The following is a 16,387-nucleotide window of genomic DNA, read 5'->3' as shown; positions in this document are numbered from 1 at the left end:
ACCTATTTTTGCTCTCAAGTGGTTTATTTCCTTCTATGAACCACTTGATAATGACTCTATAAACAGTTCCATTGGCCACGGATGTTCTCTTTCAAACTTACCCTTGCTAAAAGAACTGAATGGAAGCAGTCAGCAGTTTTGTATAAGGCAATCATTGACAATAAGATTATTAAAACGAAGGGTGCAATATTAAGAGCACAAAAGAGATGTTATATTCATCTTCATAGACTTAGACACGTAATTAGGCCTTAAACGCCCCCCTTATGAAGGTGCAGGTATTCTAAATCACTAGGTCATTTTAAAGACTTTTAAAATGCTTATTGTATCCAAAGCATGACACATTTTAAAACACACTTTGGAGGATATTGACACTATCTTATTATATTGCAGCCAGTAAATATCTTCTTCTGAAGCACACTGAAATCGCCATCAGCTCCTAACAAAGACTCCCAAGGACATACTTCTCAGCTTTTTGGGTTTCAAGAATTACACCAGTCAATGTTCCGGATTTGACTTCTCTGCTTTCTCATACTCACCCTCCTTTCTTCTTTTAGTATGTTTTCCACCACATAAAATCTTTTTCATCCTGTCACTGGCTTATTTATTTCTGTGGTCCCTCTGTGACCTGCCTCTGCGGCATTCTCCTATACAATCCATTCAGCTGCGGCATATTTACTGTATTCTGTTTTGTCCCATTTTCAGTTTTCCTCTGTGCACTTCATTGCTTGCATGCCTTTTATTGATATATAGTTCCATGTCACCCATTTCTCCCTTTCCCTTGCTATCTTCTTTTATATGCCCCCCTAAAGGTTAATTATATTCAGCATCTTAAAATCCTGTTTTTTTATCTGAGTTTTGATTAATTAGATTTCATCATGTAATGATATATTATTCTGGTTATTTTGTTATACGCTATATTATGAAATACAATTTTGTTTACAGACGCTGTTAAATATATGTTGACCATTGCAATATATAACATTATCCTCATTATATTTTGTTAAAATTTCAGAAATGCATACTACTTGTTATGTCCTGTCCACTCATTGTACAGCGCTACAGAATTGGATGGCGCTATATAAAACAATAAATAATAATAAGTATCAGTAGAAATGTGCTCAACCTGCAACTAATTGTAATGGTGTTGGGTTTATTTACTAAAGGGAGAGTTGTCAGCAGAGTTATGGTTTCAAATCACTTTACTATTTGTTTTGTAGGGGCAACACTGGCAGGTCCCTTCAACATAAAGCGCTGAGCAGGCCCTGTATAATGTGAAAAGAGACATTGAAGAAATCTCACTTATTTAACAATATGCTATACAAGGCCAGCCAAGATTTTCAAGCCAAGATAGTTAAATGAAGGAGCTGAAACTCTCCTGCAAACCCAACCTTTTAATATATGGAGATAAAATTAAACACATTTTTGAATTTTTATAAAAGAAACTGCAATGCAGCTACTTTACTAAATATGTCTACTTACCTGCGAGGAGGATAACCTTAGCCATCACTGCCTCTGTACTAACACAAATTAGCAAACTTTGTGGTTTTATACCAAACACTTGAAACAGAATACGCAATCAACATGTTCATTATGTAGGAGGTGCTTCCCCAAAGACACATATCTCAAAAAGTTAGTGATATCAAATGATTATGCATACACACTGTTGCTCTGTGCATTGGGACTTTTCCATTAAATTACATGTTGTGAAGCATGACATACAAAAAAGTTGGTTTTCTGATGCACTAGATGACCTTCAGCCAACATTCAACTTGTTTTGACTACAGAGATATTTCCAGCATGGTGTGGGTTGTGTGACCTATCCAATACTGATAATATCTAATAATAAGGGTGACATTTTTATTGTTTATTCTGAATTGATTAGTCCACTTTGTATCTTTTTTGGCTAACTGTGATTCAGTTTTAGAAATGGAAATTAAATAAGCAAATTAAGGAGAACTGATAAGTACAGTGAGTTGCCAACATATGAAGGTCAATATGAGCATTGGAATGCAGAAAGATCACAGGCAAAAAACATTCATACCAACCTCAGGTCTAATATGGCACTCAATCTAATATTTAACATTAGAGAGGATACATCATCTAAGAATTTTTACGAAGTAGCAAAATTGACATGATAAGATACATAGAGATGCTTCTGTGAAAAGAGACACACAACCTCCAGATAACCACAAGGAACATATGCTGAGGAAATGTTCCTATGCTTAATTTCTGTACAGTCTTACATTTCACAAGAAAATTTATTATACCTAGGAACTTCCCATGGTAGGTGATCCAGAGTTCTCCCTCTGCTGGGCAAGTTGCTTTGTGAAGGGCTCGGGCTAACCATACACCAGGGACACAAATACTAGAACGGAACGGAAGGCCCCATACAGCCTTTAATGGGAGGGAAGTAGGCAGGGAGTAACGTATAGAAATAATTCTGGAGTAAAAGCAGAATCTTTAATTTTGTTTCTCTGTTATCAGAGGCTATGTAGTTTCTGTGAAGGCAGTCAATTAACTAGGAAATTGTGCAGAATTTGTGAATTGTGGCCTTTACATAATTGTAAATTGTCCCTTTTTAGCATTATGTATTATTATATATTATTAAATAGACCCAGAGACAAATCTTTGCTAAGTGCTGTCCTAGGCCTGACCTTGGGCAGTGTCATAGTTGCCTCATATGACTCACCTCTGTGGCCACCACTATCTATGCTTAGCGTGTAACAGGGTCTATCGTAACCAAGGCTGGGTTAGGGTACCCCTGTTTTGTGCTGAGGAGTCCCCAGTCAAACTCCCATAGGGATAGCTCCAGCTACCCAAGGATGAGTCACACCAAAATTTGTGCAGTAAAACAAGAAATACGTTTATTAAAAACACATAGGACTTAAATAGTGCCTTACTTCTATTAACATTACTTTAACAGACGCACGTTCTCAATGTACACAGAACCCAAACCCATATCCCATTATAGATCAGGTAAGGGGATTAAGTGATACAATGGGTTTTCCCCACCTGTGTTATCCCCCCTGTAGTGATGCTAAGCAAGCAATAAAGAACTGGAAAAAACAAGCAGAGGGCTGGGTTGTATAGCTAGATGCACTAGTAGCATAATGAAACAGATGGCTCGACCACTTTACAGATCTCTGGTCAGACCTCACCAGACAGTACAGTTCTAGAGACAACAAATCCATAGAAGAATACTGCCATATTGGAAAAAAGTTCAGGTGAGGACTGAAAATATTTTTTTCCTGAAAAAGCAGTTCCATAATTTTAAATCCGGTACCCAGCAAGCCCTGCCTCCAGCCACACATCACCGGTGAGCCTCCTGGCACGCCTGCAGTCTTTTTCAGCCTCACCTGGGTACATACTGCTTGGGACATCTGTGCTGTCTCCTGGCGATGTGACATTACCCCTTGAGGCTGGCCAAAAGCCAAAACTTCCCTGCTTTGTCTGGATGGTCTGCATGGAATTTCTTCAGTAGAGCTGAGTCATGCAGATCACCTTGTGACAGAACCCTCCATCACTGGGGTCCCTGGAGAGGCCTGAGAGCCAGCCTCCTCCCTATCGACTATGGGCCCAGGCCTTGTAGAGACTTCTGTGTGTGGATACAGGGGTTCAGTTTCTGCTGATGTACCCCATGTTTTAGCACTCAGAGTCTCAGAACTGTAACGTCAGCTGGACATCCTGTGGTAGGAAGAAGGCTGATTGTCTGTGCATTGTTAATTGTATAGGTGTGAAGTGTCTCCCCTGTTATTGTGTGAGTTAGCCCTTGTCTTAAGACACCCTGTAGGTATGACTATGTGTCACTGCTGCATACCTAATTATCAATTACATAACAGGTAGCTGTTAATCCTGTGAGCTCCTGTTATCCCTGTGTCCTGGCCATTGTCTGTCTTAAGCCAATTATATGTCTATCGTCATTCCACGTCTACGTCCCCAATTAATGTAATTATTTATGTCTTATGTCATTCTGTCCTTCACCCGGATATTGTGTTGCAGGATTTGATCTAATTACTTCCTTCCTGCCATGGTAATTAGATCATGTGATATTTGTCTTGCCCCTTTTCTTACTTGTGTATATATAGCTCTGTATTTGGTTTTAATAAATGAGTCCTGTTTTCACCTCAACATGAGTGTTGCCTGATGTTTGGGGTGGGCTGTAGCCTCGCTGTGTAGCTAAGCTTCGGATAGCCACAGTGCCAATGCAGCTACGGTGCAGCGACGTCCCCCCTTCTATCTACAATGCTGGTTCTGCCCGGCGCTGAAGGGGTTACTTGTTGGTGTCCTGTGGCGGGAGTACCCAGTCGGGGTACAGGTCGGTCCCGTCACACACCTTTCTTCAGGACCATATCCCTTCAAGTGTACTAGGTAGGTTATGATCTTCCTGACATGGCTTGCACCTCATATTCCAAATCGGGTTTTTTTGTGAATCTATCACTGTTGATGGGATTAAGCAAAGAAAAATGAAACACACAAGGTATCTGGAGGAAGGAAGAAGCGGTTCATAAATCACAGGATTAATCCGACGAAGGATAATAAAGGGACAAATATACAGTGTCTATGGTGACGAATAAACCTGCAGGTTCCTTGAACAGCAAGGAAAAGGGTTTGTAACTGTTATTGCAGAAGAAGGTAGAGGTTTTGGAAGCTTCATGAGAATGATATTCCTTGCAAATTCTGCCCATTGAAGGAGTCACATGACCTCCCGGTGCTCAGTCATAGAAGCCCCAGCAGAAGTGCCGGGCGGTATCAGAAGTTGTCTATGTGAGTGGCATATGAGTGCCACAGGGGATATAAGGCATATCTGGGGGGTTGAGTGGCATATAAGGGGCAGAGTAGCATATAGGGGGTATAAGGCAAATCAGTGAGGCAGAATGGCAAATAGGGGGATAAAAGACATATCAGGGAGGCAGAGTGGCAAAACAGGGGTATCTGGGGCAGATGTGTATAACTGGGGGACAGATGTGCATAACTAGGGGGCAGGTTGGCAAATAAAAGGAAATAAAAACAAGAAATGCATTTTTCTCAATCATAGTTTTTATTAAATATGCTAGTAAAACTTTTTTCCTAAATTCAGGCTTTTTCTTTTTTTCATAAATTATTTAAATTTTTGGGGGTCGTCATTAAGCAAATACGGTAATTTACCTACCCTATTACTATTATAGTACAGCTTTTGCTTATGGAAGAGTATTGGTTTATTTATTCTTGTGGTTTTATTAAAAATTTCTGTTTTAAGTTTATGTAGTGTGTGACAGAATGACCTGTCATACAGGGTCCCAAGGTACTCAGAGATGGCTCCACCCTGGCTTTCAAACAAAGATAGCATGGGTAGGAACTCCATTGTTTAATTGGAGGTTGGGTTGTCTACATGCACCTATTTATCAATGTTAATTTATGTTAATGAAGTTCTGTAGATATATGAGTCTATGTTTTACAACAATAAACTGTTCATTCCTGCTGTACTCAATTCAAGGTAGTTGTGTCTACTTATTGGGTACACATAGCAGGGATCTATGGTGTGCATGCTGACTGGTGCTGGAAGTTATTCCGGGGACAACACGAGGATACTAGGTGATCACTGGGAGTTACTACAGCTCTCTTGGTGAACCTGTTACATAGTGTTTATTGGATCTTCTTTATTTAACCTTTCATTTTTAGCCAATGAGATATGTAAATCTGCAAAATTTTGGACTCTTTGAGAGTGAGCCTATTTTTATAATAAAACCACGCATAACACATTTTAATATGTTCCATAGTGATTCGTAACTGTGGCATCATCATTTATTTCTAGGAACTTTCCGTTTGTTTAACGAGATCCTTCCGATTGTGTTCGGTTTCTAAGAGGGATTCATTTGATCCCCATCTAGGATTATTTTTAAATTCCTAAAATATTGAAACATGATCCAACCAAGTAATTGGGCCAATACACAAACTCTTAAATAAATTTAAGTACTTGGATTCAGCTAATAAGTAAAGGAAGATACATTAAAATATTTGAATAAAAGGAAATAAAAGATACAATCTTAAATCTCGAGAAAAATAAAGCTCCTGGCTCAGACGTATTCTCTGCAGGGTTGTATACAACATTTGAAAAGATAATATCACCTTTATTATTAAGAACCTTCAACAAAATAGCAGCAGTGAAAGCGATACCCTCTGAAATGTTAAGAGCTACCATCATTCCCATAGTAAATACCCTAGTTTTACTGCTAATTATAAACCAATTTCATAAATAAATTTGGATATTATTTTTTTTTCTAAAATCTTGGCAGAAAGATTAAAAAAGATTTTACCATATTTAATACATGAAAATCAAGTAGGATTTGTAACAGGGAGCTACGCTACCTATAATACCCGGAAGATTGTTAATATAATTAGTAACATTAACCATAGCAAATTGCACTTGGTGATCCTCGCATTAGTTGCAGAAAAAGCATGCAACTGTGTAAACTGGCCACATATGTCTAAAACATTAAAAAAAATTGTGGGCCCCTTGTTAGATTCTCACTGATTTGCTATTAATGCCCCACTAATATATGCTCTTTCTATAGAGCCCTTGGCGGTCTTGATTAGGAATACTCCTGATATTTACAGTCAAAATAAATTTACAAGATATCATCATATGCAGACTGTCAAGGTAACCCCCTGAGGCTGAGGACACATCAGGCAGATTTCAGTTTGGGAGGGGGATACTGATGGATTTCTGGGGAGACTCCTTGCCTGCCTGCCCAGCCCCCTCTTTGCTCTAAGTCCCCCTGTGCTCATTGGGGGGCACAGAGTGAACAGGAAATCTCATCTGGTCTGCCGGAACCAGACCCCCATGAACTAGCCAGCTATGGCCTACATGGCCTGAAATGCTCCATATGCCTGATCGGGACCTAGCCGCAAATCCGTGGAGCTGTGCAGCGGCTAGGAACCGCAGAGATGCCAGCTGACATTTAGAACTGCGCCGCTAAGGATACCTGTTGTCCCACCACGTCGCTCTTTTGGGGTTACACTATGCTCATGGTAGACAACACTTAGTGGTGGTTACGGAGAGGGAGCGAGATTTACCCAGTCGAGGCTATGGAACTCTGGCCCAGCTACTGTGCGAACTATTCCCAGGGGAGTTTCCGCTGCTGTCACTCAGGGTCCTGAGGTCGGATCAAGTTTCTTTTTGGACCATAACATCCTCGGACCCTAAGCTCACCATTGGTACCATGATATTGAAGCCACTCCCTCAGGATCACCCCAAAATAGTGAATCATTGTCAGGTGGGCATTGCTGGCCTTAGAACTGTATGGAGGTGCCGGACTGTCTGGTAGTTCTGTCCTGTTTTCACCTCATCATGAGTGCTGTCTGATGCTTGGGGTGGGCTGCTATGATCATTTATTGTCCTTTTTAAGACATTAGTCACAGTGCCAACCAAGCTCTGAGGCAGCGTCATCCCCCCTTCTCTCTACAACGCTGGTTCTGTGTGGTGCTGAAGGGTTAATCACTGGAGTCCCTGCAGGAGTGTCAGGATTCCATCCTACTAGCCAGGACCATGCACAATTTATTTTGCTGTCATGTGTGTCTGCACACACTAGTGGCCGCTCTTCCTTCTCTGGAGCACCAGTATTGATTGTTTGGGACAGCTGAGCCTGATTACCTGAGTGGAATCCTGCCTATATAAACCTGCCCTGCCCTTCAGTCAGGGCCTTTGCATTAACGTGTTTGGACCGCTCTACTTTGGCCCTGTACCTGACCCTGTGTTATTCCTACCCGTCTGCCCTGCCAGTGGGTTCTGCCTGTGCTGTGTTTCATTGCGCCTGTCTGTACCATCCCTCTAGCCATCATGCATCGTGGGGAACAGACAGAACCCCTTGTATCCCCTGCGACTGGGCTCCTACCCGACCTGCTTACCAGGGTCATGACAAGGAGGAAGCAACGTTTGGCGGGAGTACCCAGCTGGTGTACAGGGCGTCCCGTCATAGTTGACTATTGGGAAATACCATAAGTTCTATGCACAAAAATGAATAAAATGAAGCATATGGGCAAAATACAGAAATAACTTCACACAACGTCGCATTTCTTAGATTGTTGCAATTACTAGCCATAAATAACTAGTCATGTAGAGCTAACATACTAAGATGTAACATAATATTATCATCACCCCATAAAAAGTTACAGTGAAAAAGCCGTCACTTAAAATACGCATGGAGACAGATCTCCAAACAAAGATTCAATATCCTATTAAATTAACTAATCAGACAACTGCTAAGTTATTATTATCGCTGTGCAGTATGTAGTAATATGGAGATGAATAAAATAAAAATAAATAGGCTGTGATGGATATCCTTATTCTAGTGCAGATCAGGTGCTACAGTGTGTGGTCACCAGCTAGAAATGCCTGGCAGGTTCTGTCCAAACCTTATGGTTAAGCACCCCACCTACCACACAGGTGGCCTAAATTGCATGAGATTCTCAGTGGTTTAAAAGGCAGTGCAGTCCCACTGATTCAGCTCCTGGAGAAGTTTAGATATTCAAGACAAAGAATAATCTAACAGGGAGTCCCCATATTTATACATACACTATATAAACAAAAGTTAGTGGACACATTGCCATAGGCAAACATTGGCAGTAGAAGAGCTCAGGGTCGACCATGCAACAATGAGTACAATATTACAGTCACTGGTATGGTAGACGGCTCACATTGAATCTACACAGTTTCCTTGGTGAGGCACTGCACCCCCCTCTTACACAACCGTGTGATTGGCAGGCATGAGCAAACACAGTCCAAGGACAAATAGTAGAACCCTTCACAATAGGTCAGTGACTTGAAACGTGGAGCTGTCATAGGATGTCTCATTTGCCACACGTCAAGTGATATTATTGTGAAATTAAAAGATGTAGGAATAAAAGCAGCTCAGCTCCAACAGTATTGTATGTGAAAAAGAAGTAGACCATGAACACTCACAGAGTCCCTGCAGGAGTGTCAGGATTCCACCCTACTAGCCAGGACCATGCACAACTTATTTTGCTGTCATGTGTGTCTGCACACACTAGTGGCCGCTCTTCCTTCTCTGGAGCACCGGTATTGATTGCTTGGGACAGCTGAGCCTGATTGTTGAGCAGCTGCACACAAGCTGAAGATCACTATGCACAATACGAAGCGTTGGCTGAAGTGGAGTAAATTGGAGTCTGAAGAAGTGGAAACGTGTTCTCTAGCGTTATAAATCATGCTTCTGTCTGATGGATGCTTCTGGGTTTGGTGGATGCCAGAAGAATGTTGTAATGTTTGGTGGACTATACCCATGTGTAATGTTAATGCTACAGCATACAATGCCAATTTAGACAGTTTTATGCTTCCAACTTTATGGCACTAGTTAGGAGAAGACCCTTTCCAGTCTTAGCATCACTGTGCCTTTATGCACAAAGCAAGGCATGTATAGAATATATACCTTAGCCCTACTGAACACCTTTGGGATGAATTGTAACACTGACTGTGAACCTGGTCATGGAGTGACTCCTTACCTGCCTCCCCAATCCCCTCCTATGTCTAAATCACCCTGTGAAACCCTGTCTGGTTTGGCCTAACTAGACTCCAATGGACTAGCCGGTTATGGGGCCTGACGCAAATCCATTGAACTGTTCACATCTCTCTTGTGGGGTTATACTGTGCTCGTGGTGGGCAACAATCAGAGGTGGTGACGGAGATTATTTGGAAAACCTGATTTAATTACCCATGTTTAGAACCAGGGTTTACCCAGCCACAGCTCTGGAACTCTGGCCCAGCTATCATGCAGACTATTCCCGGGGACCCTTCCAGTGCTGTCACTCAGGATCCCCCAATGACGGAGTTCTCCATAGGTTCTCTGGGATTGAGGCTACTCCTTCGGTATCACCCCAAAATAGTGACTCCTTGTCGTGTGGCCATAGAACTGTTTGTAGGTGCCAGGCTGTCTGGTAGGGAGGGGATTATACTACTGATCTAATTATGTTTGTGTGTATTAATATCTGTGCTGTTCGTGTTTTCCACCTCAATATTAGTGGGCTGCTATGACAACTTAGCACTGTGTAGCTGGAGTCACAGTGCCAGCACGGATCCATTAACTTGCTGTGCTGCTTTGTCATGCCAGCACTAGACTCATCCAGTGTCGAATGGGTTAACCGCTGGTGTCAGAAGGAAGCACGATTTAGTGGGTGTACCCAGTCAGGGTACAGATCGTCCCATCACAGGCTAAATGGGCACAAATTCCCACTGACATATGCCACTCTTGTGGCATATGTCAGTGGCATATGCCACTCTTGTGGAGAGCCTTCCTAGAAAAGTGGAAGGGGGCAACTCCATATTAATACCCATGTATATGTCCAACAAGATCATATAGATGTTATCGTCAGGTGCCAACATACTTTTGGTCATACAATGTGTAATATATATATATATATATATATATATATATATATGCACACAGTATATTTTAAAATTATCTAATAATTTTATAAATATTTATTTTTATGGAAGATAATATAATCATAATTAGACACCAATGCCATTTCCTTCTGTTTTTTTTATTAACATTTGAATTAACATTCTTCTTCAAGCCCAATTACAGCAGTTGCAGCTGGAATCAAATACTAGGCCTGTTTGACAGGACTCCTGGTACGTGTGCCCATTAAGGCAGTTAAAGAAGCCACTTTTATTTTTGGGATTTGGGTAAAGACCATTTCCCTTTCCAACACAGAACCCACTGTTGCCGTCACTTCCACTGGCAGTTGGAGCTGCTGCAGTTGCTGGTTGTGCAGTGTTTGGCGCTACAGTTATAGTTGGGGTCTTACAGTCTGCAAGAAAATAATAAACAGAATAATTTGTACAATGGGTACAATGGGTCAGGGTTTGGTTGGTGCATTTATCATGTTAACCTTATATTATTGGTGCTATTTTGGTGCATATTTTTTTTACCCATTTTAAATAGTAAACATGGTTAGGTTTAAAGGCTAGTTTCACCATAGTGGTCTTGTGACCCTTTTTGCCATTTCATTATTAATTAATGTATAGGGCTCATGAAACAACTCCTCATCTGCTCCTGGATTCCAAGAAACACAAAAGATTGTTGGTGGTATCTGCTGACATATGTATTAATAAAACTCACTTGGAAAGGAGATACCCAGTGTAGATTTCAGAGTGTTCATCAGTGGGTATTTGCCCTGTCCACAGAATTTCCCACTGAAATCATCCAAAGGAAGAGCCCAGACCATGGCACCTCCAAAGTTGTTCTTCATAAGCCACTCTGCCTGTTAAAAGAAAAAAAAATGCAACATCACATGACATTATGAAGTATACACACACATCACATCTCACATCATACATTTCAAAACAGTACTTACCTTGATCTGGAAACTCTTTTGGTTATCATATCCAATCCATTGACTTCCTTTATAGGCATAGGGAACTGCTTGAGGGCTGTTCCATACCACAGTAGCACCTTGTTTTAAGAAATCGCAAATCTGTGAAAAATTAAGAAGACACATAAAAATAGAAACTTTTTAGATGCAGTCATAACTCCTATATTAAAAACCTGTATTACTGTCTACTGTTTACTCACATGACAATCATGCGTTAATAAAAAGGAAGAGTTAGTCACAATTTTTCATGAATGAATAATTATTTCTAGGAAACGTTTGGGTATTCAACAGAATTAACAATGATACTTACAAACATTCATTTAGGTAATTGTTAAATTTAGCTGAGTAAAACAACTGAGGGAAACAACAACTTTAAATCAAATATCTCCTAAGCACTTGCATCGATTTACAAACTCAAGCTATGTCAGTTATCCTGGATAGTAATACCTCAAAGTATGCCATAAATCCAGCCTCCTGTGTGTACGGGGCAGCTGGACCTGCACCTGAAACTGGGGCACCAAGACCATTGTTGGCGGGGTTACTCAGTGTAAAAGTGCGTCCATAGGCAGGGAACCCAACCATAAGCTTCTCGGCTGCAGCTCCATTATCTTTCCAAAAGTTCATAGCATAGTCCTATAATGATACATCACAGTCATTTTTAAGGTTACTCAAACAGGTCACTCAGCATTTTTGCATTAGCTATATCCATATTTGACTTTAAATAACAGCAAACACGAGAACCCAGGAACGTACCACATTGAAGTAAATGTAACCACCCTGATCAGCTGGTCCCTGGAACAGAGGACTGTCCTCTCCTGTAAAACCTTCCCAAGAGCCACGAAGGTCGTATGTCATAACGTTAATAAGATCCAGGTACCTTTGATTTAGTTATTGTTAAACGAAAAAGAAGTTAAAGATTTAAGTGTTATTTAGTGACACTGAATAGTAAAAGATGGATCACATATTTTGAGTTTTCAAAATACACACATTTTGAATGACCTCTGGTAAGCATGGTCCTTTTTGTGTACCACGTACTCATGCATTCCTTTTTAGAACTGTATAAAAGATTTATAGAAACAAATGTGTAACTGGGTAATGTATCTTTTTTTTAATAAAAAGTCTCACTTAGACAACTGTGGAATCTGGTATCCTGCTTGTATGGTTGACTTGCCAGCCGATACAGCAGCAGACATGAGTAGCCGAGGTTTGTTGCTCTGACTAGCTTCTTGGACAAATGCCTCATGCATTTCCTGCAATATAATAAGAATGGGGTTATTTTTTTAGCATATATTATATATATTAAATGCAACTAAATTAATGCATGGTGGTATTTATCCTATAATAGTGTATACATATTTATATTATGTCTCCATAATTTGGATGACATACTTCAGTCAAGAGGTACCTAAATTAGAGATTAATTCCTATTATAGTAGTAATACAAAATCTTCACTTGCTTGGCAATGATGGCAGGTCAGCTCATCATGTCAACATCAATTTACAGCTTATATCTGATGTGTAAAAAAAAACTGTAGAATATATATTCCTAGTTGAATATGTTTCAGGAAAAGAAAACAGGAAAAGACACAAGTCAGTTATTCCCCAATGTATTTATTGTTAGTCGATCAAGTGGTAAAGTAAGTCTTAGTTTATCACCTGAAGCAGGACAGAAAACTGCTGTTGGGTCTGTGGAGGGCTTCCTCTGTCTGAATCACCAGGATATTCCCAGTCAATATCCAATCCATCAAAATCATACTGTCTCAGGAACTTGATAACAGAGTTAATAAATGTTTGCCGGTTTTCGGAGGAGGATACCATTGTGTTGAACCTAAGGAAAACATTTACATTTTCTGAGTAAAACTGTAAAAGGTGGATTTTGAAAGACTGAGGGGTAATGGGCCTAGACTGCATAAATAACACTAGATATTGGCAATATATTTGCAATAAAATGGCATACATACACCTGACCAGTAGTCGTCTGATCTTAACAAACACAAAGCACATGAATAGCAGTATCGGGTTTACCCAGATGTTCCATAATTCCATCCTCCAACAGACAGGAGTGTTTTCAATTCACTGTTACTGTAAATAATTAATAAAAATCTATTTCACAAAATAGTTTTGTCATACATTTTTACTTAAATTTTAAAATAAAGAAAAAGTGAAAAATAAAAGTTTGTATGCTTTTGTGACAATATTGCTTGTCTACAAATGGTTAAAAAACTGGATTGACTAAATGAAAATCAAGAAAATGTATGTAATGTAATTAGAACTTCCACTCATAATAGTATACAAAAATCACCCAGATGTAGATTTTTGGTTTATATTGAAAATACCAGGATTAGATTAACAACTTCTTTCCTTTTTATCAGGGAATATCATTAGATTTTTTTGGTAAAAAAAGAGACATCAGAAAGTTGGATTTCATAAAAACTTACTAATTCTTTAGGGCATTAAAGGAAGCATAGAGGGTTGGATCATTCCATTCAAAAGGTGCTATCTGGTTGTTGTTCATGGTAGCAAAAGCATAGATCAGGTGAGTACACATGCAAGGATCAACATTATCAGGCATGTAAGTGGCCGGTGCAGGGTAATACTGAGCCCAGTTGGTAAAATAGCATACCAGTTTAAAGGAAGAACCTATTGAAAAAGACACAGTTGTTGTGATATGCTCAAGCGGAAGGAGCATTTCTCATCATATGAATCATTTAGATAAAATTGCCAAAATAACAACATAACCTTTCATCATGGTTGTTTCTAACCACGGTTATTTCATTATTCTACTTATTTCCATGAAATGCTTTTTTGCAAATGAATGGAGGGATTTTGCAGAATGCACCCAAATGCATTTCCCCTTTCTCCACTCTTTATTAGTTGTTGTGAAGGAGATGTGTTTACATGAACGTATCTCCCTGCACGTCATGTAGTAACATGTCAGTCAACTCCATTGTTGGCTCTGTGAATGCTACAGAGGGGGCCTGTTTGGAGCACTATTCAAATGTGCAGAAAGCGCTCTCATTGATTTTAATTAAGATGCTTTCCTTGTCAGTTGCAATAATCATCAGACCACAAAGTACGAGGGCTGCAGCAGGGCACATATATGGGTTAGGAGTAAGGCTATTTGGAACATGTCCTGTCCAAGGGCCATATACCTCATATATACTTGCTCTCATATGCCTACTCAACCTCTCCATGTTAATTGACCCACTGTGCCAGTCCCTTCACCAATTTCCAGTAGCCTTCAGCTTAAGATCCCCTCATACCTTCTCATTTTCTGTTATCATTCAACCTTACGAGAGAAGAGCCCATTCTCTTGCATGCTTGCAATCGACCAATTTTTATTGCCATTTGTAAGACCCTTTAATAGTGCGTGTACACTATTTTACAGTAATGCTGAACAGTGGCGACTCTAGGAACAATATATGGGGGGGCACATAAGATACCACAGTCAAAACAGTAGTACTAAATAGTGCAACTGAAAAATAAATAAATAAATATATATATATAAGCAAGATGGCAAAATGCTAGAGTATCGCAGTGTGCAATGATACCTTTTTTATTGGATTAACATAATAGTTAAAAAAAGACAAGCTTTCAAAAGCTTCCCTTCTCTTCCTCAGGTATTGCTTCAGACCTGAGAAAGAGAGGAACACTATTGAACGTTTTTCTTTTAGTTTACAAATAAGTGCAGAGACAGAGAGACAACCTCTCACGCTGCCTGGTTGTTGTGAGCAGAACTGTAGCTAGTGCTCCCTCATCACTATGCGCTGGCTATCGATGCAGAGCGCCGGGATAAGACGTCATATCCCGGCGCTCGGCATCAATTGCCAGTGCATAGTGATTACGCATGGAAGTGACAGACCTTGCGCTCCCTAATGTTGGGCTGCTTAAAGCGGGATTGTGATCTCCCCAACCAGCCCTGCTCAGCGGATTCCTGCTGAGCAGGGTTGGTTGGGGAGATCACAATCTTTTAGCTGCCTCGGCGCGGCCCTGAAGACCGGCCCTGGGGAGGTGGCCTCCCGCTCGTCCTTCCCCTATAGATACGCTACATTTTTAGGGGTAGCAATGTGATTCACCACAGGGCCCCAGAACTATGTTTAGATGGCACTGTGCCATTTGGTACTGCAGCTGGGGGGTTTCCAAACTCGGTTGGGGGGGCAAAAGGGGGCCCAAGGAATTATCTAGGGGGGCAGTTGTACCCCTGTACCAATGCCTGTGCTGCTGAATGTATTTTTGTTAGGCAGCAGAATGTTTAATTTGTCCTGTTTTCAGTACTGTGCAATATATATAGTCCTACAACATAAAAAGTTCCTCTATACAATATTTAACAAAGTTAGTTGTAAAACATCAGGAAAATACATCGCAGTGATGTATATCATTAGACTGGAACAAGTATGGTGTTTGAGCTGTCTTTTACTCAAAAAGTTAGTTTCAGAAACATTTTAAAACGTTGAACTGTGCTCTTACCTAGCTGCATTTGCAGCAACAGGACAAGACCTGAGGAAGATGGAAAGGGGATCATGTTATTTACAAAACTACATATATATATGTTATAAAATGAAGAAAACTAATTTTATTATGTAAAAAACTAACCTGTGAGAAGTAGCAGCTTGTTCATGTTGCTCTGTTCTAGTAGGAATGGAAACATTACTGCCTGGCTTATATAGATCGCTATCTAACCTCTAACTGTCAATGATACATGCACTGTAAACAAAACCTTTACTGATACAAGAAGTTTTACCTTTTTGGAATCTGTGGTAACTATTTTTTATTTGAGGTCATTATACCAATGACCTCAAATAAAAAATAGTTACCACAGATTCCAAAAAGGTGTACAGAACAATTTTTGGATTTCTCCCAAAGCAAATTACACTGAGGATTTGCTAAATAGGACATAAAAACAAATAGTTGCGCCAGCCGACACCAGCATCACACAAGGGTATCCATGAATGTATAAAATTAATTTATGAAACGTCCGTGGACAATAAAATCAAAAGGAACAACAGAACGAAAAACAAAA

General features: G+C 40.1%; 2 protein-coding genes across 2 annotated transcripts in view; both read right to left on the bottom strand.

Annotated features, from left to right (window-relative positions):
* The window catches only part of LOC149287924 (acidic mammalian chitinase-like), a 35,162-nt gene extending 33,658 nt beyond the window's left edge, over positions 1-1,504 (bottom strand). Inside the window, exon 1 of the mRNA XM_089492280.1 lies at positions 1,480-1,504. Within this exon, the coding sequence (XP_089348406.1) occupies positions 1,480-1,504 (25 nt within the window). The remainder of the gene's footprint in view (positions 1-1,479) is intronic.
* A 9,057-nt stretch (positions 1,505-10,561) lies between these two features.
* Positions 10,562-15,985, bottom strand: LOC149287923 (acidic mammalian chitinase-like). Its single transcript, XM_089492249.1, has 11 exons — positions 15,961-15,985; positions 15,835-15,864; positions 13,806-14,007; positions 13,393-13,449; positions 13,024-13,195; positions 12,493-12,617; positions 12,121-12,244; positions 11,815-12,000; positions 11,350-11,469; positions 11,115-11,256; positions 10,562-10,803 (listed from the first exon to the last, which is right to left on the bottom strand). Exons 1-11 carry the CDS (start codon positions 15,983-15,985, stop codon positions 10,562-10,564), a joined length of 1,425 nt encoding a protein of 474 aa, XP_089348375.1.
* Between the last annotated feature and the right edge of the window lie 402 nt (positions 15,986-16,387).

The sequence above is a fragment of the Sceloporus occidentalis genome, unplaced genomic scaffold, assembly GCF_023333645.1.
Source record: "Sceloporus occidentalis isolate IW3139 unplaced genomic scaffold, rSceOcc1.0.p SCAF_55, whole genome shotgun sequence".
In the NCBI taxonomy this organism is placed as follows: Eukaryota; Metazoa; Chordata; class Lepidosauria; order Squamata; family Phrynosomatidae; genus Sceloporus; species Sceloporus occidentalis.
This window is presented reverse-complemented; position numbering and strand designations above follow the sequence as displayed.